This window comes from Mustela nivalis, assembly GCF_964662115.1.
Source record: "Mustela nivalis genome assembly, chromosome: 11".
Taxonomy (NCBI): Eukaryota; Metazoa; Chordata; class Mammalia; order Carnivora; family Mustelidae; genus Mustela; species Mustela nivalis.
Genome location: NC_139030.1, coordinates 38,079,777 through 38,105,207, shown reverse-complemented (window position 1 = coordinate 38,105,207; position 25,431 = coordinate 38,079,777). Strand labels below are relative to the sequence as shown.

The window sequence follows — 25,431 nt, the reverse complement described above, 5'->3', positions numbered from 1 at the left end:
CAGGAGGGAGACAAACCATAAGAGATTCTTAATCTCACAAAACAAACTGAGGGTTGCTGGGGAGTGGTGGGGATAGGGAGAGGGTGGTTGGGTGATGGACATTGGGGAGGGTATGTGCTATGGTGAGTGCTGTGAAGTGTGTAAGCCTGACGATTCACAGACTGTACCCTTGGGGCAAATAATACATTATATGTTAATAAAAATAATTAATAAAAAACATTGTCTTTTAAAGTAATTCATTACAAAATAATATGGACATGTTTTTGTTGCCTAAAACCAATTTATTTTTATTTTCCCTAAACAGCAGATGTAGAATTGTTAGGAGCATTGTTAGGGACTGATAGGGATTGCTGGCAAACAAAACAAAACAAAACAAAACAGTGGGTCCAGAACTCTAATAGAGATCTACAGGATAAAAGTGCAAAGAGAGGGGCACCTGGGTGGCTCAGTGGGTTAAAGTCTCCGCCTTTGGCTCAGGTCATGATCTCGGGATCCTGGGATGGAGCCCCGTGTCAGGCTCTCTGCTCAGTGGGGAGCCTGCTTCCCCCTCTCTCCGTCTCTGCCTGCCTCTCTGCCTGCTTATGATCTCTGTCTGTCAGATAAATAAATAAGATCTTAAAAAAAAAAAAGTGCAAAGAGATACCACATAGTGATGTAGGCATTTGAGAGGGCAAGTCCTGCTATGTCGCTCGTTTGGGTGTGATGCTTAACAATCGGGTCTCAGAAGCATTAGGAGAAAAGGAGAATAAGAGACCAAGCCAAAGGGGGATGGCAAAGGTTTGCTGAAACAGGGGCCAACTGTCAGAGGCAGGCAGGGGTGGGAAGAGTGAGAAGCAGATGGGACAAGGTATATCTAGAGAGACGAGAGAGAAAGAACACAAGTCAAGCAAGGTGTTATCCCATTAGGAACTTCAGTGGCATCTAAAAAAGAAGAAAAAAGGAGGTCAAGAACCCTAAGTGGAATAGGTTTCCTCGGCTTCAGTTAAAACATGTGAATGACAAGCTTCTGTTTTCTTCAAGCATGTAGCATGGGGCCTTCAGCTAGACACTATGTTTTGTCACAGAAAAATAATAGAACTTACGTTATTTGTGCACCTGATTTATGGGTTAAGAAATGGATATATATTATAAATATATTATTTAAAAGACCTAACTGCTTAATATTAAAAAAAATCTGTACAACAGATACAGATACATTTTTCTGTCTTGTGTTTCCTATCAAGATCCAAAAATCCCCTGCTGAGACAGATAATAGCGATTTGCCTCAACATGGATAAAGCTCAGAAAACATGGCATTGAGTGGAAAGAAATTCATTTAAGAATGTGTCCTGCGTGGTATCATTTACACAAAAGCATGCAAAACTAAACTGTATTGTTTACAGTTATACAAATAGGAGTAACAGCTAAGAAACAAAAAAAAGAAAGAGAAATAATTATGGAATTGTTAAATCTAGTCATTCTTAAAAATAAAATTATAGAAAATGCCAATTAAAAATTTTATTTAAAAAAAAGGTGATAAATATTTAAAAATCATTTCCTAATTATTTTCAGTCCTTTTTCATTATCTAGATCTTGAGGTTAATAAGATATACCAAATTTGTTTGATGCAAATATCTTATATACACATCTCTTCCCAGCTCCCATGGACAGAGACTTCATACTGATAGACTGAAACAAGACCTGGTGGGAATATTTGCACCATGGATGTTAATAAACTTTATGAATCAGGGCTTCATTTATTGTTTCACTGCTGTGGAGTGGTGGAGATAACGATTAAAAAAAATAGAGATTAAATTTAAAAGTGTGTCAAGTCTATAACTGTTACATTGTAAATAGCACAGAAATTTGAGGAAAAATTTTCCCCAGTATTTAAAAACCATTATCTAATCAAACAACTAAGAAGTCATTTGCACTTTTGATAAACAAGTGAAGTTGACATATGCCTCCTATGTTTTCTAAGTTATGACCTATGTTTTTTATATTTTCATCTTATTCCTTGATGTAAATGAAAATATCAGTGTTCATATGTGCACAACTTACATTTGTCAGTTGCAATCATAAGTGGACCAAAGACACAGGGTTCGGCAAAAATCAGTGAAAGCATTCTGTGAGGACCAATTCCCTATACATAAGCCACAACGAATACGATATATTTTATTACTTTTAAATTATGCGCTACACACCCTTTCTATCAGTAAAAAGCATGAGAATCCTGTGTATATGTGTGGTATACAGTTTTTTTGAGTTTTTTTGTTACCTTGCCAGCATGTTATTGCTTGTAGGCCACTGCAAGGATTGTCCATTATGAATACTGTATTATTTACCTACAAATAGTATATATATGTTTTTGGATGTTCTTTTGTGGTATATTTCACAACATATTTTTTTAAAAAACCTAAAAGGTAAACAACTTAATAAGTCCTCTGTACCTATCAAAAAACTTGAATCACAGATGAAAATTATCCCACAGAGAAAACAGTAGGCTCGCATGGTTTTTTAAAAATAAATTCTGCCAAACATTCAATGCCAATTTAAGGCTCACAAACTCTCAAGGATTCAAAAACTCTGGGGCACCTGGGTGGCTCAGATGCTTAAGTGTGCATTCAGCTCAGGTCAGGATTCCAGGGTCCTGAGATCGAGCCCCACATCAGGCTCCCTGCTCAGCGAGGCGCCTGCTTCTCCCTCTCCCTCTGTCTGCTGTTCCCCACTGCTTATGCTCTCTCTCTCTCTCTCAAATGAATTTTTTAAAAATCTTTAAAAAACAACGACTTAAAAACTCCAACTCATTTTCTGAGGCTAGTGTAACCTTAATACAAGAACTACAAGTATGAGAAAGGAAAACTGCAGGCTAATCTCGTGCATTAATATAGATTTTTTTTTAAAGATTTTATTTATTTATTTGACAGAGAGAGATCACAGGTAGGTAGAGAGGCTGGCAGAGAGAGAGAGAGAGAGAGAGAGAGAGGGAAGCAGGCTCCCTGCTGAGCAGAGAGCCCGATGCGGGACTCGATCCCAGGACCCTGAGATCATGACCTGAGCCGAAGGCAGCGGCTTAACCCACTGAGCCACCCAGGCACCCAATATAGATTTTTTTAAGTCGGCAAAAGTAACACATAAATTTTAAAAAGTTAATACATCACAATTAGTTGGGTCTAAAAAAGGAATATAATGTCGTTCAACATTAGATAAGCTATTAATATAATTCATTATATGGACCAATCAAAAATATTATCTGAACTATTTTAAAAGCCACAGAAAAGACATCTAATAAAACTAAATGTTCCATGTAAAATACATTTTCTCTGAAACCAATACTACACTACATGTTAACTAATTTGAGATTAAAAACATAAAAAATACATTTTCTTAACAAATTATTGGTGGAAATGTAACCTCATAAAGAGCAGATCAAACAAAATTAAGAAATATCATACTTAATGATAAAACATGAAACACCTTCCTTTTAAATTTAGAGACAAGCCAAATGCTCTCACCACTTCCATTCAGACAAATATGGATAAACTTGCTAATACAGTTGATTCAAGAAGAACAATCATTAAAGGCATACATTTGGGAAAATAAAAAAACTATCATTATTTGCAGATCGTATTCAAAAGAAAATTGTATTTCTATACACCAGTGAAAGACAGCCATTTGCAAAAATAACAAAAAAATATAACAGTGATGGAAAATCCAACAAGATATATTTAACATTTTGAAATAAATTATTATTAAGGATAAATATTGTTTACATGGTTAAACGTGCTTAACATGATGCCAGGCATCTAATAACATTAACAAGTATTTTCCATCACAATTATAGTACTATGAAGTAAAAGCAAACTTTCTGAGAAACATGAAAGAAGATATATAAGATATACATGAATAGGAAGACTTGAAATCCTAAAGATAATTCTCTCCAAATTGATATCAAAGTAGTTCTAACCAAAACCCTAATTTGTTTCCCTTTTTGCTGGGCCTTACAAGCTACTAAAGACAAAGCAGGTCTTAAAAAGTTCAAATGAGAGATATCATACTGCATGTATCCTATGATTCTAGACCAATTATGTAGGAGATAAGCTCCCCCAAAAGACTAGAAAACACTTACCTGTTTGACAATTTTAATGCATATTTTTAAATGTCAAGCTTGCCTTAAGCTAGCACTAGGTTTCCTTCTGGTTCTACACAGCTGCAACTGTGCACAATGGGCAAATCTGATGGTGCCTTGGATCCCATGCTGCCTTCTTTCCTCACCTGTTACTTGCCTTTGAGCCCTAGTATTTTGGGGTTTGAATCAACGTCAAACAAATCAGAAAGATACCCAGTACAATGAGAAACATACTGCATTCCATTTCAGTCTGACCACCCATCCCCAACACCCGGATTCTATTTTGGGACATAACTTGTTTTTCTCAAATACACATCTAATACACATCTTCTTTGAGAAGATGGGAAAGAAAGCAGATCTGGGATTGATTTGTGGTTTTGTTCTGATTAAGGTGGACTCTGTGGATCTAGTTCAGTTTGTAATATTTGTGTCTAAACACAAACCAAACCATCAAGTGGTTACCAAAGTAACACTTTTGCCTTGTGGGAGGAACAATATTGGTACTTGCCATTTGGGGGCTCGCTCTAAACAGACATGCTTCTTTAACAGTTCTACATATGAAGCTAAGTATATTCTATTTGTTAGCTTATAGGTTTTTAAAAATCATCTTTATAAATGGCATCTTGCTATACTGAAGCAGCTTGTTTATTTTGCTCAATATTATTTGTGTCTTCTCTTCCTGTTGGGACTCATACCTAAAGTTCATTTATCTTAACAGTTGTATGCTTTTCCATAATATAATTACACTACAGCTTATGCATCCATTTTTACTGTTGTTTTCAAGAACAGTGCTAGAGTGAATGTTTTGCTCATGTCTTCTGATTAATATGAGCAAAAGGTACCAACAGCAGGAATCTGTGATTTATTTTATTTATTTTTTTCTTAGAAATCTATTTATTTTAAAGAGAGAGAAAGTGTACAAGCAGGGGGTGGGTTGAGGAGAGGGAGAATCCTGAAGCAGGCTCCCTGCTGAACTGAGCTTGGAGCTTGACGTGGGGCTCGATGCAAGCACCCTGAGATCATGACCTGACAGAAACCGAGAGCTGGGTGCTCAACCAACTGAGCCACCCAGATGCCCCAGGAAGCTGTGACCTTTTCGACCAGAGCTACTCCCAACCTCCCTACCAACCCCAACCTGAGAAGGGCAGCAGAAACCAGTTTGGCTGCCAGAGGCGGTAGGCTCAGAGTGCTATAGGAGCAGAGGGCAAAACCCTCTGGTTTCTACAATATAAAGAGGTGGGTTTAATTTAGAAAAAGCGGGGGTGGGGGGGGACTCACAGCTTTGCAAGCCTGAGCCTGCAGTCCAAGTTTCGGTAACTGGTAGATAAGCAGCATTTCACAGAAAAATCCCAGCAACTGGAGAGCTGTGGAAGGTCTGAGATACCTCTCTACATATCTCTGGCTGACTAGGAGCTATGCAGGACTGGAGGAGACCTTGGTGAAGTCTTCCTAGACTAGCTTGATTTTTGAAAGTGATGTTAAAAAGCAGTTGTCCTTGAGGCACCTGGGTGGCTCAGTCATTAAGTGGCTGCCTTCAGCTCAGGTGAACCCAGGGTCCTGGTATCGGGTCCCCCATTGGGCTCCTTGCTCAGCAGGGAGTCTGCTTCTCCCTCTCCTTTCCCCCGGCCCATGTTTGCTCTCTCTTTGTCAAATAAATAAAGAAAATCTTAAAAAAAAAAAGTAGTTATCCTCATATTCTTGGATTTCAAGGACATATTAAATTTTAATTATTAACGATAAAGTCTGCATTTTAGAAGATTTTAAAAATATCAGACACAAAATTTTTTAAGGTTTTGTATTATTTCATGGAAGGGTGAAATTCACTATTATCTACTATTGATTATGCATATAAAGTTTTCTAATTAATCATAAAAATGAAAGGAGTAAAGAGTAAATATTTCAAACCATCAAGGGAATGAATTGCAATGGAAAAAAGAAACATCTCAAGCAGTAAAAATGAAGGCAAGAAAAGTAGGAAAATGGAAATAGTAGATTAAGAAGGTTCCTTTAATTTTAATAATTTTTTATCATGAATAGATACTGAATTTTCTTGAATATTCTTTCTGTATCTTTTGTGAGCTTAGGTTTTTATCCTTTGATCCTTAATATGGTAAGTTGCATTAACATAATTTTTAAATGTAGAATCAAATTTGCATTTCTGCTGTAAACCCAGTGTGGTGGCCAATTTAGTCTGCAAACCCAGGACTCCAGCAAAGGTAAACAGATGCCTTCCAGAGAGATTCTAGCTCCAAAGTTTCTTAATTTCTCTGAATTTGTTTGATCTTTATTTGGACATGTTCTGAACAAATCAGCTTTCCACCCTCCCTCCCTACCCCCCCTTCCTTCCTTCTTTCCTTTTTTTGTTGAAAGCAATATACTTTTTATCATTTGTTACAAGCAAGGAGAGAGGGAGATAGTTCTAGAAGCATTATCTCTGTCAGTTTCTTAAAGGCGATATTTTGCCCTGCACTTTTAGGTGTTTTTACCATGAGATATTTCTCTAAGTTTATCTAGATCACCATTGCATTGGAAATAGAAACCAAACATACAATGTTATAAATAAAATAAATTTGGCAATAGTTGTTTATTCAAAATGTGTGTACTCTACACAACCACCCCTTGGAAATTATATTATCAAAATGATCTATGGTTTTAATTTGTTAAAGCCAGGCTGCCTGTGTTCAAATCTTGGTTCTACCTCTTCTAATGATAGGACTCAGATATTATTCCTCAATTCTAGAAACGTACATTGAGAAATTTAGAAACATCGAAAGTTTATTGTCCCTGGGCAACAAAATCTTCAAAAAGCACAGTGCCAGAAAGTTCATTAGGAAGGGAGGAATCACAGTCCCTTAGCCAATTCTGGCAGTTTTCCTTCACTGGTTTATGACAAATACGTTCTAGGTGATAGGCTGATGTTCGGGGTTTATTGTTATTTATTTTAGTTAAAATTTTTTTGGAATAGAATGTGTTTTGGTCAGTTGGATTCTTGGGTTCACTGAAGATGAATACTTCCAGTCAATTTTTTCAGAATTTTTTGAAAGGGTCTAATAGGAAGTGCTAGTGTGCAGTGGGAAAAGCTTTGGGTAAAAAATCAGAACAATTTTGACTCTAGCGCTTAGAAGCTGTGCGATCCTTAATTTCCACGAGTATAAAATGAGGGTAATCATTTCTAGTTAGGAAGGTTGTTGCAGGAGGAAATTTGATAATCCATGTAAAATGCCTGGCACACAGGAGGGATTTCAGAAGTTTTGCTTCCCTCCTCTCTTCCTTCCATCGCTGGAAATATAATATCTATTTGTTTTCTTTTCTGAATAAATACATTCAAAGTGCAGTTTACATATTCATTTATTCATTCATTCAAGACTAAATAATTTTAAAGCACCTACACTATGCCAGGGACACGCTCTCTAAGAGAAAATGATGACAATGAGATAGATAACGTTTCTGTTTTCCAAGAGCTTATATCTTACAGTGCTTCAGGGTCAGTATGTTGGGTATAATCTGTCCCTAGAGAAGGGTAATTCCAGTCCTTTGAAGTCTCCACTTAGATGGGTTTGACAATATTTCAGTATGGCCATCTGGTCTTGTATTGTGTTATGTTCTTTACCTACTGACAATAATGTATTACGGAGACCCTCTGGAATGGCCAGGACTAGCTACAGAATCGCAGAACCTCATGCAAAATAAAAAATGAAGCCCCTGGCTCAAAAAATTTAAAGATTTTTGAGATGATGATAGTTGAGGATTTAATTAAGCACAGGGTCATGCTGAGGGGGTGGGGCTGTCTAACTACAGGACCTGGCCCTCCTTGTGGTTGTATAGACCCACCAAAACCTGGGAAACTGCTTCTCTTCAACTAAGATCAAACTAATGGGAAAATGTGAGTTACAGAGTCAGATGAAGACGTAGGAATGGTATTGCTTTTATTTCTAATAACAGAGATGGAAGAAACAATGTAACACCATTAAGGAGTTGTTTCATTTTATAAATATTTACCGAGTGCCTCTTATATGCCCAATACTGTGGTAGGAGCTGAGGATATACTGGAAAACACAATAGACCATGCACTATTGTGGACCATACACTACCCACGTGGAAAACAGATAATAAATTTAAAAAAGGAATAAATAAATATCATTGATTATGGACTTTTTAGATCACATTGAAGCCACTAGACTGGGCCCTTATCGGGAAAGAAAAGACAGAGGACATTACTTGTAGTGGTCAAGGAGGGCCTCCTTGTGGTGTTACCTAACGTAAGGTTTTTGAGCACTGCATTTGGAGAGAAAGAGCGAATTCTAGCTTCTTCACTTACTAGTTATGGGATTTGGGGCAACATCATGTAACTGTCTTCTGATTCAGCATCCTTATGTAAAATGAGAATAGCAATAGTATAAACCTTATAAGGTCATGTGAAAATTAAATTAAGTGAATTAGGTGCTGTTTTTCATGTTAAAGATAAATAATGGATTTTCCAGCCTAGGAGGAATCATTCTTGCAGAGAGCTGTGAGGAGAATCCCTGACTGAAGAAATAATAATTGGAAATGCTCTGGGGTATTTCAAGAACCAGCCAGAGGTCACTGTGCAGGGTGTAGAGCACAGGAGAGACACAGGGCTATGGAAGGGAGCATGGGGGCGGGGGGAAGGGGCCAGATTTGGAATTAGAAAGCTAATTTCCTGCACAAAAGATAATGACTGATACCAATTCACATACCTTGTAAACCAAATAGACTCATTTATTTGAATCAGAAAACATATCAGAAACAGCTAAAGCTAGCTGGCTTCCCATCTGTTTTCCTTTAAGGGCTGATTGCAAGTGATTTTTTCCAATGCATGAGTGGAACAGTCACCAAAAGAAATAACTTAGTAACACTGAAAAAAACCACACCCAAGTCTCTGACACAGAGTGTTACATTTCTAATGCAACACAAAAGCCACCTGCAAAGCCTAAAACAGGCTCCAATGCACTTCTAGGAATGAACATGAAGTTTTGTCACCATTTTATTGTCCCCTCCTTCACATTCAGGTCACTGCCATCACGGACACATACTTCTGCAGCCCATGAGACATAAACAGAGCAGAATCTCTTTACCAGATAAACCAAATTCGTTATCAATAATCAAAAGCTAGCCAAATTCCACATACCACTGATGGCTCGCATGTTTCATCAAAGAAGAAATCTAGGGAGAGGAAAAAAAAGCCAAAACCCCAGAGGATAAGTTAAGAAAAACAACTCTACCTTGGGCAGCTAACTCTTTCCACCGTTCTTTGTTCTGCTGGATGATGTCCACCAGGTTGTTTTTGAAACTCTGTAGGTCCACACTTGTAAGGGAGTAGTCTGGGGAATAGGTTCCATCGTTCATGGTGCCTTTCATATTTGATCGTCTAAACAAATCAACGCTGTGAACAAAATAAAGATGCTGAGGCTAATAATTACAACCAGAAAAAAAAAAAAAAGCCCAGAAAACACCAAGATCAAGATACGAAATGAGGGAGCAAAGCCTGGAACACTTTACAAAAACAACTGCAGACACAGAATGGCAGGTGTTCAGGCCCAGTGTGGAGCATGCATCAGAGATGCTCACGTCCCTCCTTTTTCCTCTCATGGAGAGGGCCGGGACTCTGGCTGGAAGTCCCTGGGTGGGTCAAGGACCCCCAGAGCAGCATGGGGTGGTAAGGCCCTGGTTAGAATAGTGGAAGCTTGAGGTGAGCTGACTCAGTGGAGAGTCCACTGGTCAACATTACTTAAAGGGGCACGATTCTGGAGCCCTGAGGGGGGTTAATCTGAATCTTTCTCAGGTAGAACATTTCCTCAATGCCCTCACTGGGGCAACATGTAGGGAACCTGCTGATGTGCCATTAGCAAAGTTGCATGTTCAGATGGGTAAGAATTTAGCATGATTAGTTTGCAACTGGAAGCTTTAAATAATATGCCTTAACAAATTTATCTATGAAAAATGCTCACCTTGAAATCCTGTAAGTGATTGTATATATAATGGATGTTACTGTTACATGTTAGACGCAGCTGTTGTACCCACATCAGCTATAAGCCTTCTTTCGGTATAAGCATCTCCCCAGATGCACAAGTGGGTTGTAACGGGGATTTGCTTGTAAGCAAACTGACACAACTATATATGTTAATATTCAAGGCATAATACATACATTTGCATGAAAATTGAGATATTTTCATTCTCCTGCGTATTGAATACTCTAATACTCCTTAGTAGTTTTATGTATTTTGTAGCGGACATCAAGTAATTTCAAAGGCAGATGCAATATCATATCTAGCCACTAGGTGACAATACTACCTAACAATTCTTTAAAGATGGCCTGCCCTTCTGTAAAACATAGTAGGATAATCTTAAGTGAAAGGTTATTAAACAGCACAAAGATTTAAAAAAAAAAAAGATGCAATAAAGGAGAAAATATCAAACCTGCTTGCCCCATAGGAAGAAGTGTCTGATTTTGAGGCTTCCTCTATAAGAGGAGTAATAATTTTCTCTGTTGAGTCTGTCAGAAGAGAAAATGTTGGCTCTACTATGAAATCAATGAAACCTATAAAAACAAACAAACAAAAGATAGTTTGAAATATTACATATCTTGAATTCTAAAATCTGTAATAATGAAGAGTCTGACGCACCTGGTAGAGATAGTATAATAGCTCTATAGCTCTAAAAAAATAATCTCCCAATAGTGGAAGTGATAGTTTTAAGCCTGGTAACTCGTGTATATCGGATTTCCTATTTAATACTCAGTTTTATACTCTTGTTAAGAATTCAATTCTAACCAGAGTGAATATAATTTCCTCTCAGTGAGAGGGATCATTACTTTTCTGAAAGATCTCCACTTGCTTGTTGAATTTATTATTCATCAACAAAAAAATAATATCTAAGCTCCAAATAAACAAAATAATTGAAGTTTTTTTCTCAGGCCACAGGAAGGCAACTGCTTTTCCCCCTCTTACTGTATCAGTCAGAGCTTTCTGCCAGTGTGTTAATATTTCAGATTGCTGTTTGTTATTCTCTGGATGTAAAGTGTTAGTCCACAGCATGTGGGCGTGTTCTGTCAAATCAGTGAAGAGAACAGTAACATCTCTGGAAGACAGCATTATTCCCACCACCTTGAGTTGTCAGGATGAATAAAGACTTTAAATTTAAAGTACTCATCAAGATAGAACATGACAGGGACGCCTGGGTGGCTCAGTTGGTTAAGCAGCTGCCTTCGGCTCAGGTCATGATCCCAGCGTCCTGGGATCGAGTCCCACATCGGGCTCCTTGCTCCGCAGGGAGCCTGCTGCTCCCTCTGACTCTGCCTTCCACTCTGTCTGCCTGTGCTCACTTTCGCTCGCGCTCTCTCTCTGACAAATAAATAAAATCTTAAAAAAAAAAAAAAAAAAAAAAAGATAGAACATGACATACAGAGAGAAGGGAGCACTGTCCTCCAGGGAGCCCTACCCCCCTGGTGTTTAGATGGAGGAGGAGACAACCTATTGTACACTCTGTATACACATACTCATTACGCGTCCCTGGAGAGGTGGGCCACTGGAAATCGAGCTTGTGGCCTCACACACACCTGCGAGCTATGGATGGTCATCTGAATATAAGAGGAAACTGGAGGGAGGCTTTTTAAGTCATACTGTGCCCAGAAATATCTACCCATCAGATACCAATAATTCACATTTCAAGTAATTGGATTAGTAATATTATGTATTAGGGTGCCTTTTTTTTTTTTTTTTTTTTTTTAAGAGAGAGAGAAGGTGGGGGAGGGGCAGAGGGAGAAACAGAATCCCAAGCAGGCTCCACCGGGCTGGAGTCCACAGGGGCTCAGTCTCACAACCCTGAAATCATGGCCCCAGCCAAAACCAAGCCCCCCAGGCACCGCTAAGGCGCATTTTTAACTCAAGAAAACTTCAATAGTTTTATGTTTTGATTGATGCCTTCGACTCAAAGCAATGTTAATTGGCCACCAGTGTGCTACTTCCAGTTCTGTCTGTGGTTTTAAATGCCTGGGATATGGAGACTTGCAAATGATGTGTCACCTCCACTAACAGGGTAGCAATTTATATTATAGCAACAAGCCTCAGAAACTTCCTTTCTTTCCAGCTTGCCTGAGGAGGGGCTTAGCCTGCCACCCTCACACCTGCTAAACAATGGTAGGCACCTGTGTTAAGCTAGAAAAATAGCTTTTGGAATTTGGATGGGAAGGGGCAAAGGTCAGAGCAAGAAGGTTTCTGACAGTTGGGGGGGGGTGGGGGGGGTGGGGGGGGCTTTGTAGGACTTGGTGCTGAAGCAGCTAGAGAGGTTAGGAGGCAATCCTTATGTTTATTAATCTTACAGTTCAGTGATGAAGATGCTGACTCTGGGAATAACTATTACAAAATATTTGGACCAGGCATCATAGCTACATAGCTTTAAGAATGGGCTGAACTTGCTGGGTAATCTACTTCTATCAAAAGAATTTTTTTTTTTCCCTGAAGGAATATAAGCTACTATTTTAAATATATGTTGCAAACTTAGTGATAACAACAGATATACTGATATTTTCATTGAATTGTCCTACACACAAAGGATTAAATTACAGATTACAATCGTCAGAAACAAAACACAAAAAATGTTGTCTCTTACACAAGAAGAAAGTCCATTATTTGTAAAAGGGTTACAAATCAAGTAACAATTACATTTACTAATATTGCTTGACTGAATTCGTTTTGTGAGACCTTTTTCAGAAGTCTTATCATTTAGCACCATACAGATCCGTCTAAAGATCAACTTTATTATGAATAAGAAGTGAGGTTTTCATGGTTGTTGCCCTTTTGACAGCATGGTTTATCATTTGAAAACTGGCTCGCACACACCCACCCTCCATAACCATTATTCTTAAGCAGTACCTATTTGTGACTGGGCCACCATCGTTGATTTCCGATCACAAAGTGGGGAAAATGGAAGTCCTAATTCAGCTTCTTTATCTCCCTGTCAAAGAAAAGCTCATTAGTACAGACTTGGGTTGGAGATGCTTAGATAATGAGCAGTTTAGATAAAAAGTCTAAAAAAAGCCACAGCTTTATTGTAATTGGCACTGTGTTTTTATTTAATTTTTATAAAAGCAAAGGGATAGTCCAAGTTGATGTAATTTTACTCAGTCTCCTTTTGAGCACATAATATGTTGCTGAAGGGGAAAAAATAGGCATTTTCAGCACATGGAGACCCTGCTTTGGCATCACAACCCTGTTACTGTGAAGAGACAAACCTTTGCTCTTTGGAAATTACCGCACTTGCCAGAAAATAGTCATCTCTGTGTGTTATTTGGCATTTAATTAACAATCAAGCTCGTGGATTTTCATGCTTTTTTTCTCCCCCCAGGCCAAGTACATCACACATCTTCAATATAAAGACTTCATGATTGTACCGCTTTTTGAAATTAAAAGTATATAAACATTTTGAAACGTCTTTCTACTAATTAACCAATTTTATTTTATTTTTTTTAAAGATTTTATTTATTTATTTGACAGAGAGAAATCACAAGTGGGCAGAGAGGCAGAGAGAGAGAGAGGAGGAAGCAGGCTCCCTGCTGAGCAGAGAGAGCCCGATGCGGGACTCGATCCCAGGACCCCGAGATCATGACCTGAGCCGAAGGCAGCGGCTTAACCCACTGAGCCACCCAGGTGCCCCTAATTAACCAATTTTAATTGAATCTTCCACAGCAAATAGTGAAGAGTATCTTCAACATTCTTACATTCTGTGTGCGTCATTTTATTTTATTATATTCTCAGAAAATTGTATGAAATGTCAATGATTTTTATTATTTGATCTTACCTATGGTAGGTTAATTGAGCACATATATTAAAGAGTTCCATTTATGTGTGGGTTCAACATCACAAGAACTAATTCAGTTTTCATCTCCTAAAATAAAGGTGGTTGCTCTGGGTAAAACGTTCTCTTCACAAGATTTATCAAACATCAAACATAGGTTCTTTCCTAAGCATTCAAGGGTATGTGCTTACAAAAGAAAGCTACTTCCACTTGTTTCTCTTCACATCAATTTTCTGGTATTTGAAAGAATGCCTCAGACTCTATTTTCTCCTAAGCTATTGGCTGTATATCTTCATGGACTCCACTGGCTTTGTGTAAGATCACAATTTAGGACACACGGTCAGGTTCTGAAATCAGAAGACAAAAGGGAGGGGCCTTCACTTTTGCTTTGCTGTGGAGCCCACATAACAATGGCGTGCTAGTCTGAGGAATTTCAAGTTCCCACTCGCTCTGTGTCCTTGAACCACTTTCCTCATGATCTTTACAACATCGCGTCGGTACGTTTTATGGGTTTTACAATTTTTCATTGACAATGTTGTCTGGTGCACTTCCTCTAAACCATGCCTCTGATTATAAGGAGCAGAAAGTTTGAAATCAGAATTGTTTGGAGGAAAATCTAGATATGGTCGGCAGAGAAGTAGGCAAAGTAGTTGCAAATGGCTATATTTTATTATGGCATGACTTAGAGAAAATAGGGAGTAGAATTTCCATGACCTCCTTCAGCAGCTGTGCTCCTTCCTTAGAGGATAACAACACCCATTCCATTTGGAATTAATATTAACATCCAGCTTAAGGGAAAGAGGACAAGGAATTATTAGTGCCATCAGCATTGGAACTACAAGATATACATTTGAGTCCCTGATGTCCGACGGTTTCTCTCTGTTACTTCAGATGTATCACAACCCTTGCGAAAATGAATTCTCCTCATACGTTACCTCACTTGGTAATTGTGGTTAACTCCTATCAGGAATGAAGATATCCTAGTATCTGTCTAGTAGGATTATCGTCCAGTTATCTAAGTTATGTGAAGCTTAATACTTGGAAAATAGTCATCAAATATTAGCATATAAGAACCAAACTTCATATAGGTGAAGTGGATTGAGAGTACGCTACCCATGATGAGGAGTGAGTACTGCACAGAATTGTTGAATCACTATATTGTACACCTGAAGATAATATAACATTGTATGTTAAATCTACCGGGACCAAAATTTTAAAAAAAGAACCATACTTCATCATAGCAAAGATACAGAGCTGTGAGGTATTTATGATGTCTAATGGATGGTGTTAAACCTCAGGAAAAAGGATTGGTTGAATCGAGCATGTGGCAGAGAGGCATTTCCTGCCACCCCCACCCTCTGTTTTCTAGCAGAGAATGGACCTGAAAGGAATTCTGCTTTTGGAAGATTGATTTGTCAGCAGTGTGGGGGATGATGAGAAGTGAATCGAAGATGACTCTTGGCTTCACACCTGAACGAATAGGAGTCTTTGGTGCCACAAAGAGACGTGAGACAATATGAATGAGGGCTGGATTTGAAAACTATTATGGATTTGATTTTTAGCATATTGAGAATAAGGTACAAGAATAACATCGCTGTTTATGTTAAAATATAAATATTTTAGTGTTAAAATAGAAATAAATCTCCTCATGGACTTGGTGCGAAATGTGATACTGGAGATACTTATGTGATCTATGTGGGTACAACTGATTGGCTTTACTGATCAGGGGGCTGCTGTTTTGTATTTAATAGCTATATTTTTATACTATATGACAGAGGTTCTTTGTTCTAAAAATGATAATTTGGGCCTGAAGAAGACATTGTGATGAATCACCTTCCATGAGCTAAATTTTATAGAAGGCTAGATGGCAACATTCTCATATAGGACTTAGGCATTTGACAGATATATGTAGGATATACCTTCCTATATTTGGAGTGAAAATTTTATATTCTATTTGCTTCTTATATTCCACAATGGAATCGGGATATTAAATTTCCACTGCTAAAGCACACTGAATGCTAAAGCACATTAATTATTTAATTTATTTATAAATATTTAAAATGTTATTCTGTAGGGTGAATTAAAGGCCATGAGTGCAGGATTAGTAGGGGGCCTTATAGCCAGACTCAGAAGGCACCATAAACAAAATAGGACAAGGAGGGGGGTAAGATATGTAAAGGAGAGGGAAAGATATGTAAAGAGAAAGTTGGATACCCTGAGTATAAATTTGACAAACTTTGTAATTTTCCTCTTTGTATCCCTGAATAGGGAACATTTACTTTCCATCAAGATGAAATCTGGGGTCAAGGCAATAGGCACTGCAAAAGTCAACTAGTTTTTCCTGGAAGATGTACTTTCATTTGAGGGCACTGCCTTCAGGAGGCCAAAAGTGTACTTTCAAAAAAATAAGTAAAATACTGCATATAATAGATTTTGGTACATTGACTTTTACAGTGATTGGAGAAAAAAATATAGGGCCCTAAGGACACCAAACAATGAATTAATCAACGCCACTCGGTGCTGCTCCTGGATCCCTGCATCTCTTCTTGGGGATGAGTCTGCAGTTAGGGAAGGAGAGAAAGTGACCCCAGCCACATGGCAACCCCAGGCAGCCTGCAGTGCTCGGGCTCCTGCCTGTCTTGGCAATTCCTTTGGAGGTTGTTGAGATTTCTTCTCTGAAAGGCCGCAACAAAGACCTATAATTATTTTTATGCTTTCCTAACAGTGTGAAATGCTCTGATCACTGTCAATAGGATGTCAACTCCATGACTTACTGGCACCTTTTTTTCTTTTCTGCATTTTATCTGAAGCCAAGGCAATTTCTATAGCTTTCCAGAATTGAAGGAGATAGAAAAGGGTAAAGTATAGAAATCCTGAGAAACCTTTTGCATTGAAACCTAAATTTTAATCACAGAAGCCATACCACCAATAAACATACAGGAAGCTCCTGACTGTAGACCTGGGGGCCACTCTAAGGTCAAGGGTGAATTCTAGGGGCCACTAATTCTATAGGGGAATTTAACAGAGGAGAGGAGAAGAAGCAATAGTTTAGCCCTCTTGGGACAACTTACTTAAGGGATTTAAGCCACCTAATTATCTTCTTTCCTTCTAAAAATGATCCTTCTAAATTCTAGAAAGCCACCAAAGCTGTCTAAAAATTTAATAAATTTAATAAAAATTTAATAATTATTACAGCTAACATATTTACTTTCAAAATTTAATAAATTTAATAAAGATTTAATAATTATTACAGCTAACATATTTACTTTCAACAAAATTTATGATATGGTATAAATGTATTTTGTGAGTTATATTTTGTAGAACATTAGTACCTCTCGTATAATACTTGCATGTCTCTTAAAACTATGAGATTTGATTTTTACATTTCAAGTTATTATCCTGGCTCATAGCAAGTGTTCTTTATAGTGAAGAATTTTTTTTGGTTGTGTCTGAATTTTTGATCCCAAGATCCTTGGCTGAGAATGCACTAACTAAGTACATTTTTATTACTGTGGGAAATACAATCTATTTTGAAATGACACACTTCAGCGATGCTGAAGAACATAAGGGGCCTGACGATATACGATTTAAAATAAATAAAATAATTATTTTTCCTTCCCTCTCCAAAAAATTGCATTCCCAGTCATTTGTTTGACAAGGTAATACTTATTGGTAAATGGAGATTTTACATAAATATCATTTTTTAAAATGTGTCACAAAACAACCAGTTGAAAAAGAGAAAATTCACTTAGTTATTGGGTTCATATAGTATGACACATGAGCAAATTTTAATGGCAGGAAGTAGTTCTTCTAACTTTATTTGTAGTAATTCCTTATTATCTTGCCAAACTAATATGTTTGTTTAAGGAGAGAATAAAAAGCAAAAACCTGTTTTCCTGTACTAATGCTTTTTCCTGGGCCAGTCCCTCTACCTCTGATCTCTGTCACATCAGTCATACTTGAAATGAAAGGAGCAGAGGCACCTGTGTTGATCTGTATCAGCACTTGAGGAGAGGACATTAGCTCTATTGACGAATATCACAATCATGCTGTGAAACATGCTTTGGAGATGAGGACCTGCTTTGTCGTCAGTTGCTTACTGAAGATGGAAATAGGTTTCTCATGGCTGCAAAATCTAGATACAATTCTGATTGTCTCAGGCTACAGTTTCTTATGGATTTAGAAGGTACATTTAAAAGTAGCTATGCAGGTGGTGGGTATTATAGAGGGCACAGATTGCATGGAGCACTGGGTGTGGTGAAAAAATAATGAATACTGTTTTTCTGAAAATAAATAAATTAAAAAAAAAAAAAAAAGAGAAACCTAAAAAAAAAAATTCCATGCCAAAGAAGTTTGGAAAATGCTATAAGCTATAATGACTCTAAGACTTTCATATTACCTTATTAAAAAACATTTGAGAATTCTAGGGACGCCTGGGTGGCTCAGTTGGTTAAGCAGCTGCCTTCGGCTCAGGTCATGATCCCAGCGTCCTGGGATCGAGTCCCACATCGGGCTCCTTGCTCCGCAGGGAGCCCGCTTCTCCCTCTGACTCTGCCTTCCACTCTGTCTGCCTGTGCTCACTTTCGCTCGCGCTCTCTCTCTGACAAATAAATAAAATCTTAAAAAAAAAAAAACATTTGAGAATTCTAAAAAAAAAAAAAAAAAGTAGCTATGTCAAGAGTTGGGGTGACATTGATGAATTTTAAAGGATGGTAGAGATAGTTTGGTCTACCTTGGTTTGTCTTCCAGAAATACATTGTGTTTAAAAAATTCTTAATATTGATTTAAGCCCTTTTGTTAGATAAAATGAACTTAGTGGACAAATTAATAAGAAAGTGACTTAGAAGTCAACACATCCCAAAATTCCTCTGCATTTCTCTGAAACAGTAAATCACACATGTGTATATATGTATGTACATGTACCTACATGTATATATGTATATGTGTATATTTACATGTGTACACACATATACACACACCTCCAAAGGGCTACAGTATGGGATATGACAAAGAACAAGAGTCCTGTGAGATTCATTTAGTTAATTGAATGTGTCGAAACATTTTAGCTATTCACAGCAATGTCATATGTTAACATAAGTCTCATAAAGATAAGCTTGTTTTGCTTGTGAACATGTTTGTTGGTAGTACAAACTCACTTGTTTTGACCTTTGTCTGTTTTGCTATATTTCTTTCTGAAGGGGATTTGAAAGTCACTTACTTTTAGAAGTCCAGAGACTGAGAAATATAAGATTCTATTATTAAAAGCTTAAGTCCTAAATCAACTTATTATGATCTGAAAGGAATTTCAGAGTTGAAGGGAAGAGGGAATGCTAGTAGAGACAATTTGATTTTATAATAGCCTATATTAACATATATGCTTTACTCTCCTTTGAGCTGTAAGTGTTTTACGTTCAGGTCACTCAAGCAAAGACTGAAAAAAGCCATTTCTGAACATTCTGGGATGATAAAAATGCCTATCATTGCCCATCAAGAATATTGTAAAAACAAAAAACAAACAAACCCCCCACAAACCTGACCCTTTCTTATTCTAACACAGTCTGAAAAATGCAGATCATAAAAACATTCCAAATATCATGATGCTATACCTATTCTAAGACTTGACCTTTTGTGTTGTGTGCATTTTAATCTCTACTTAGATGTCTGAGTCACTGTTTATCAGGTGCTGAGAATGACAGAATTGCTCAATAGCCATATGAAACAGTTTCCCTCTACCTGGATTTCAGATATCAAAAATCAGTGCATGCTGGAAGCTTCATTATTAATACTAGTAACCTTTCTAGAAAAATCAAGAATATATTGAACTTCAAAAACACCTGGACTTGATTTCCTTAAATTCATTAATCTCATGGTTCTGTAAGGTATTCTTTGTCTTGTTTGAAATCAATAAAAGACAGCGATAATAAAAGTCATGATACGATTTAGATATCAGTAATCTTCAAAAGTCTCTGGAGTTTATTAGAGACTTTTCTTAACACTGTTCTTTTTTTAAAGCTCAAGTTATTGATGAAGTACCTTTATTCTGACATATTCTTTTTTAAGTCACGGAAAAACTTAATGCACAAATCTTAAAAGCATAAATTATGAACATATTTGTATAATTAACAATTAGTATATAAAACATTTCCATCACCTCCAGAAGTTCCCTTAGCTTTTTCCAGTGAATCTCACCTCCTATAGACACCCATTATTCAAATTTCAGTCACCAGAGATTAAATTTGTTAATTTTGAACTTCATATAAATGGAATCATACAGTATTTATTTTTTGAAATTTATCCTGGTTTGTATCATTAGTTCATTTTTAATTGTTGCATGGTATTCCACTGTATGACTATTCCATTTCTATTTCTGATGTTAAATTGAACTGTTTCTAATATTGTGCCATCACAAGTAATAAGTAGTATTATTATGACTACTCCACATCTGGTGGGCATAAGAACCAATTTTTCTGAGTTATACATCTGTGGGTGGACATGCTGCATCACAGGGGAGATTAAGTTTCAATTTAGTGAATGTTAACCCGTAGTCTTCAGATGAGTTGTAATGATTTATACTTCTGCTAGCAATGCCTGACACTGATTATACTTCCACCAGCAATTCCTGGACTTCCAACTGGGGTCCAGTTGTTCCACATCCTCAATAATGCTTAGTATTTTCAGTCCTTTTAATTCTAGCTATTATGATGGGGATGTAGAGGTATCTCATTGTGCTTTAATATGCAATTCTTTGATAACCAATGATAACGAGAGTCCTTGTATGTGTTTATCACTCATTTGTGTATTTTCTTTTATGAGGTGTCTGATCAAATTAGACTAAATTTTTAAAAATTTTACTTTTTTATTAAAAAAATTTGTAAGATTTGTAGGATTTCCTTATATAATCTGTGAACAAGCTCTTGGACAGATATTTGTAGTACAAATATTTTTCTCACTCTATGGCTTGCCTTAATGGTATTTTAGGAAGAGAAAACGCTTTAAAATTCGCTCTTGTCCACTTTACCAATTTTTTTTTCTTTTTTAGGCAGTACTTCTTGTGTCCTCTCTAAGAAATATTTGACTACTCCCAAGGTTAGAGATATTCTAAGTTTTCCTCTAGAACATTTAGAGTCAGATTTTATATAAGGCTGGGGTCAAACTTGAATTAATATTTGTATAAGGGACAAGATTCCTTTTTTCCCATATATTTAGTAAGTATCATTTCATTGTTATTTACAAACTTTCCTTTCTCCATTTAACTGTTTTGTTGTTTTTATAGAAAATCAAACAACCATATAAGTATGGGATCACTATTCTGTTTTATTGATCTATTTGCCTGTTTACATGTTAATAACACACTACTTTGATGACTCTAGCTTTCTACTAAGTCATGTGATAAGGAAGAATAAATACTCCAATTTTCTGTCTTTTTCAAAGTTGTTTTGGCCATTTTTAGATTCCTACATTTCCATGTTGATTTCAGGATCGGCTTTCTTTCAACTGCTACAAAGAAGTCTGTTACAATTATTTTTTAATATTGAATTTTTTATTAACATATAATGTATTATTGGCCCCAGGGGTACAGTTCTGTGAATAGCCAGGTTTACACTCTTCACAGCACTCACCATAGCACATACCCTCTGTTACAAATTTTTATAAAAATTATCCTAAGTATATTAATCAATTTTGGAAGAATTGACATCTTAACATGTTAATCCATTAATGTGGTATACCTTCCAATCTACATAGATAGGTCTTTTTATTTTTTAAAGATTTTATTTATTTACTTGACAGAGAGATAGAGATCACAAGTAGGCAGAGAGAGAGAGGGAAGCAGGCTCCCCACTGAGTGGAGAGCCCGATGCGGGCCTCGATCCCAGGACCCTGAGACCATGACCCGAGCCGAAGGCAGAGGCCCAACCAACCGAGCCACCCAGGCGCCCCCATAGATAGGTTTTTAAAAGTCTTCTTTCAACAATCTCCTGTGGTTCTCAGTGTTTAGACTTTATATGTATTTAACTAAATATATTCCCAAGTATATTTTATTTTTATGATATTATAAATCATATTGTATTGAAATTTTTATTTCCAAGTTATTTGATGTCAGCAAACAGAACTACAATTGATCCTACAAATTTGTTGAAATTATTTATCAGTTACAGTAGCTTTTTAAAGATTCCTTAAAATTTTCTTTGTAGAAGCTTATGTTTCTGCAAATAAAGACAGTTCTTTTTATTTCTATCCAATCTATACTTAATTTTCTTCTATGTATTTTAATGGCTAGAATTTCAAATGCCATGTTGAAAGGATTGGTAAGAGGAGATATCTTGAACTTAGTATGAACGTGTTCAGTATTTCACCAGGAAATATTATGAAAGCTATAGACACTTTTTACCATGTTGAAAGAGGTCCCTTATTTCTAGTTTGCAGAAAGTTTTTGTAATTTTGTAATTTTGAATTTTGAATTTTGTCAAATGCCTTTTATGCATCTATTGATATGACAGTAGAACTCTTTTTTCTTTTAGTTACAGTAAATTACTTTAAATGATTTTTTAATATTAAATCAACTCAAGTTATAATATGTACTCTTTTGTTATATCGCTGGATTGGATTTGCTAACATTTAAAGGAACTTTCCACCTAGGTTCATGACAGATATGGGTGTGTAATTTTCTTTACTTGCAAAATCTTTGTCAGGTTTTGTCAGGGTTATACTGATAATTTTCCCTCTTTCTCTGTGTTAAAACTGGAATTATTTTTTTCTGGAAAGCTTGAGAGAACTTACCATCTCTCAACTGAATTGAGAACTGAAAGAAAAATTGAAACCATCTAAGTCTGAATTTTTCTTCATAGAAAGAGTTTAAATTACAAGTTCAGTGTTTAAAAATAGGTACATGGATATACAAATTATAATTTTTGTGTGTGTTTGTTTTGGTAATTTATATCTTTCAAAGAATTTGACAATTTCTTCTAAGTTGTCAAATGTATTGGCATAAATTGTGGATAATATTTCTTATGCTTTGCTATATGTAGGGTCTATAATGATAACATCTCTTTTACTTATAACTTTTTTTATACTCTTTTTAAATTTGCTGATAATTTTATTATTTTTTCAAAGTACCAACTGTTTTCTTTGTCAATTTTTGCTATTGTCTTATTTCTATTTAATTGATTTCTGCTTTTATATTTATTACTTCCTTTGATCAACCTTATATTTGTTACTTCCTTTGATTAACTAGGTTTAATTTTCCTAATTCTAGCTTATTTAGGTGGAAGCACAGATGACTGATATATACTTTTGTTTTTTTCTAATATAAGCATTAAAATAAATAAAGATTCCTCTAAGCATTGATTTAGCTGCATCTGACAAAATTTCAATTGTGTTTTCATGATCATTTAAAATAGTTAAACATTTTTTAAACCCGAGTAAAGTCATTTATATCTCTTCATACTTCTGGGGTTTTTTTTGTATCTAATATGAGAAGGTCATTCTTAAAGATCTGTAAGTTCTCTTTAGATTTACCATTTTCTGGTTAATATTTGGTTGAGTGCATGAAATTATAATTTTTATTTGACTATAGCACACAGTTGCCCTGTAGAACTGGATAGGTTTTAGCATTTGTGGGGTTTTTTTTTAAATCGCAAAATGTATTAAAATATATTTAAACTATTTCTAGTGTGAAAATACTTAAATTTGGAAGATGCTACTCAGTAAGCTTCTCTAGGACTATACAATGCTATTTTAAAGTGAAACCATATATCATAATCATTGACAATGGGAGACAGAAAGCAGAGTCCTCCAAATATAGTAATATATTCAGTCGTCATATGTCTTAGAATAGGTATAATGTCAGTTGGCTATTCCTTATAGTATTTTTTATAATTAAACCACAATCATAAGAATAGTGCTTTCTTGAGTTCTTTGAGTTACTATAACAAATTGTCAAACCTGAGAAGGGTCATGGGTACCCCTGAATTTATAACCAGTGGTCAGAAGGGCTGGTGTCCTAGGGCCCTACCTGAGGTTGGCATCTTGAAGTGAAGCCATTCTAATGGAAGACTGAGTCTTTAACTTTGGGAACTGCTGCTAACTCTGGGTGATTAGCATCATAATTGTATTGTGGTACCTTAGGTGGGAATGGAAAAAAACAGGGACACTATTTTTTTTTAAAAGTATCCTTGAGGTAGAGACCACGTCCATTCCTTATGTCCAACCTTGCTTTTTCATATAACAATCTAGTTTTAACTTAGGCATATGTCAACCAAACAAAAAACTACATTTCTCAGCCTCCCTTGCAACTGTGCATATATGACTAAATTTTAACCAACAAGATGTATACAGCAGTGCTATACAACCTCCCCTTTCCCATTTTATGATGAAAGATATTTGCTATCCCAACTCTAATATTTTATCTTTGAACAGCAGATAATGATGCTAATTTGTTTCTTTCTTTCCTAGGAGTAGCATCAGAGATCCAAGATTTGCCTATCTTTAGAACATATATTATACTACATAGGATTATGAATTATATTTATCTGAAAGACTAATAAATTCTGCTTGAGACCCCAAGAATGTGTTGTGGCCAGTTGATAATAGTCACAAGTCCTGGATTCTGCATTTACAAAGCTGCATGTCAATACGTCTAGACACTATTTCCATATTTGCACATATTGTCATAGAAGCACCTGTAGGAAAAACTCCTCCATCAGGGCCATGGTCCAGCGGTGGTGCAGCTGCCAAGATTTGGCTGGGTGGCTGATGTCTGCTGCATGGAGAATCAGGGACATAGTTTTGGCTTTGTCAATCCTGTCAAACCAAGGACATATTTAAATTATCAGAAAAAGTCACCAATTACAGTCTTTTCTGAGTCTAAGCCTATGGAACTTTAACATGATGGAAAAAAATAACCTACCCTTCAGGTTGCTGCAAACTGTTTCTTATATTTTTAATTTGCTGGAAGTGACCTGACATGTCTGTAGACAAAACCATTTCAATCACCAGGTTCCGAAGATCCCTGTGGAGTCATCAAAAGAAGAAAGGTTCATTTGGCTCTTGATGATTCTCAAGTAAAACATTTCCTTAATATTACTGACTAAATTTTATTTTTCTTTATGGATATAAGCACAAAATATGCTACTTTTTAAATGTAAAAGAGCTCACAAACGTTGACATTATTTCATCCTTTAACTCTCGCAGCTTTTGGAAGTTGCCGGGAGAGTGCTCTGTGAATGATGCTGTTTAACATCTCCCCATCAAGAACTGGATATTCCCCCATGCACAACCACAACTGTCTACTACTCATAATTCCTAATTACTGTCTATCTGAAAGGAATCTGATCAACTTAAAAAAATAATTTTAAATGCAGTATTTGCTATTATTAAAATCACCAATATGTATTCAGGATTTATTCAGTCCAAGCAGTGTGGTAGGTTCTTTTATATGAGGAGGTATTATTATTTCACACCAGAGGAGACTGAGTTTTACCCAGTCACACAGGTAACTGGTAGATGGAAGA

At 36.4% G+C, this 25,431-nt stretch overlaps 1 protein-coding gene across 5 annotated transcripts in view; it reads right to left on the bottom strand.

Moving 5' to 3' along the window:
• Positions 1–25,431, bottom strand: part of PDE1A (phosphodiesterase 1A) — a 342,680-nt gene that overhangs the window by 16,946 nt on the left and 300,303 nt on the right. For all 5 annotated transcript variants that reach the window (XM_082690215.1, XM_082690217.1, XM_082690214.1 and 2 more), the window contains 5 exons: positions 24,828–24,929; positions 24,601–24,721; positions 13,000–13,081; positions 10,547–10,667; positions 9,352–9,512 (listed from right to left, as the gene is read on the bottom strand). In XM_082690215.1, coding sequence (XP_082546341.1) covers positions 9,352–9,512; positions 10,547–10,667; positions 13,000–13,081; positions 24,601–24,721; positions 24,828–24,929 — 587 coding nt within the window. The remainder of the gene's footprint in view (positions 1–9,351; positions 9,513–10,546; positions 10,668–12,999; positions 13,082–24,600; positions 24,722–24,827; positions 24,930–25,431) is intronic.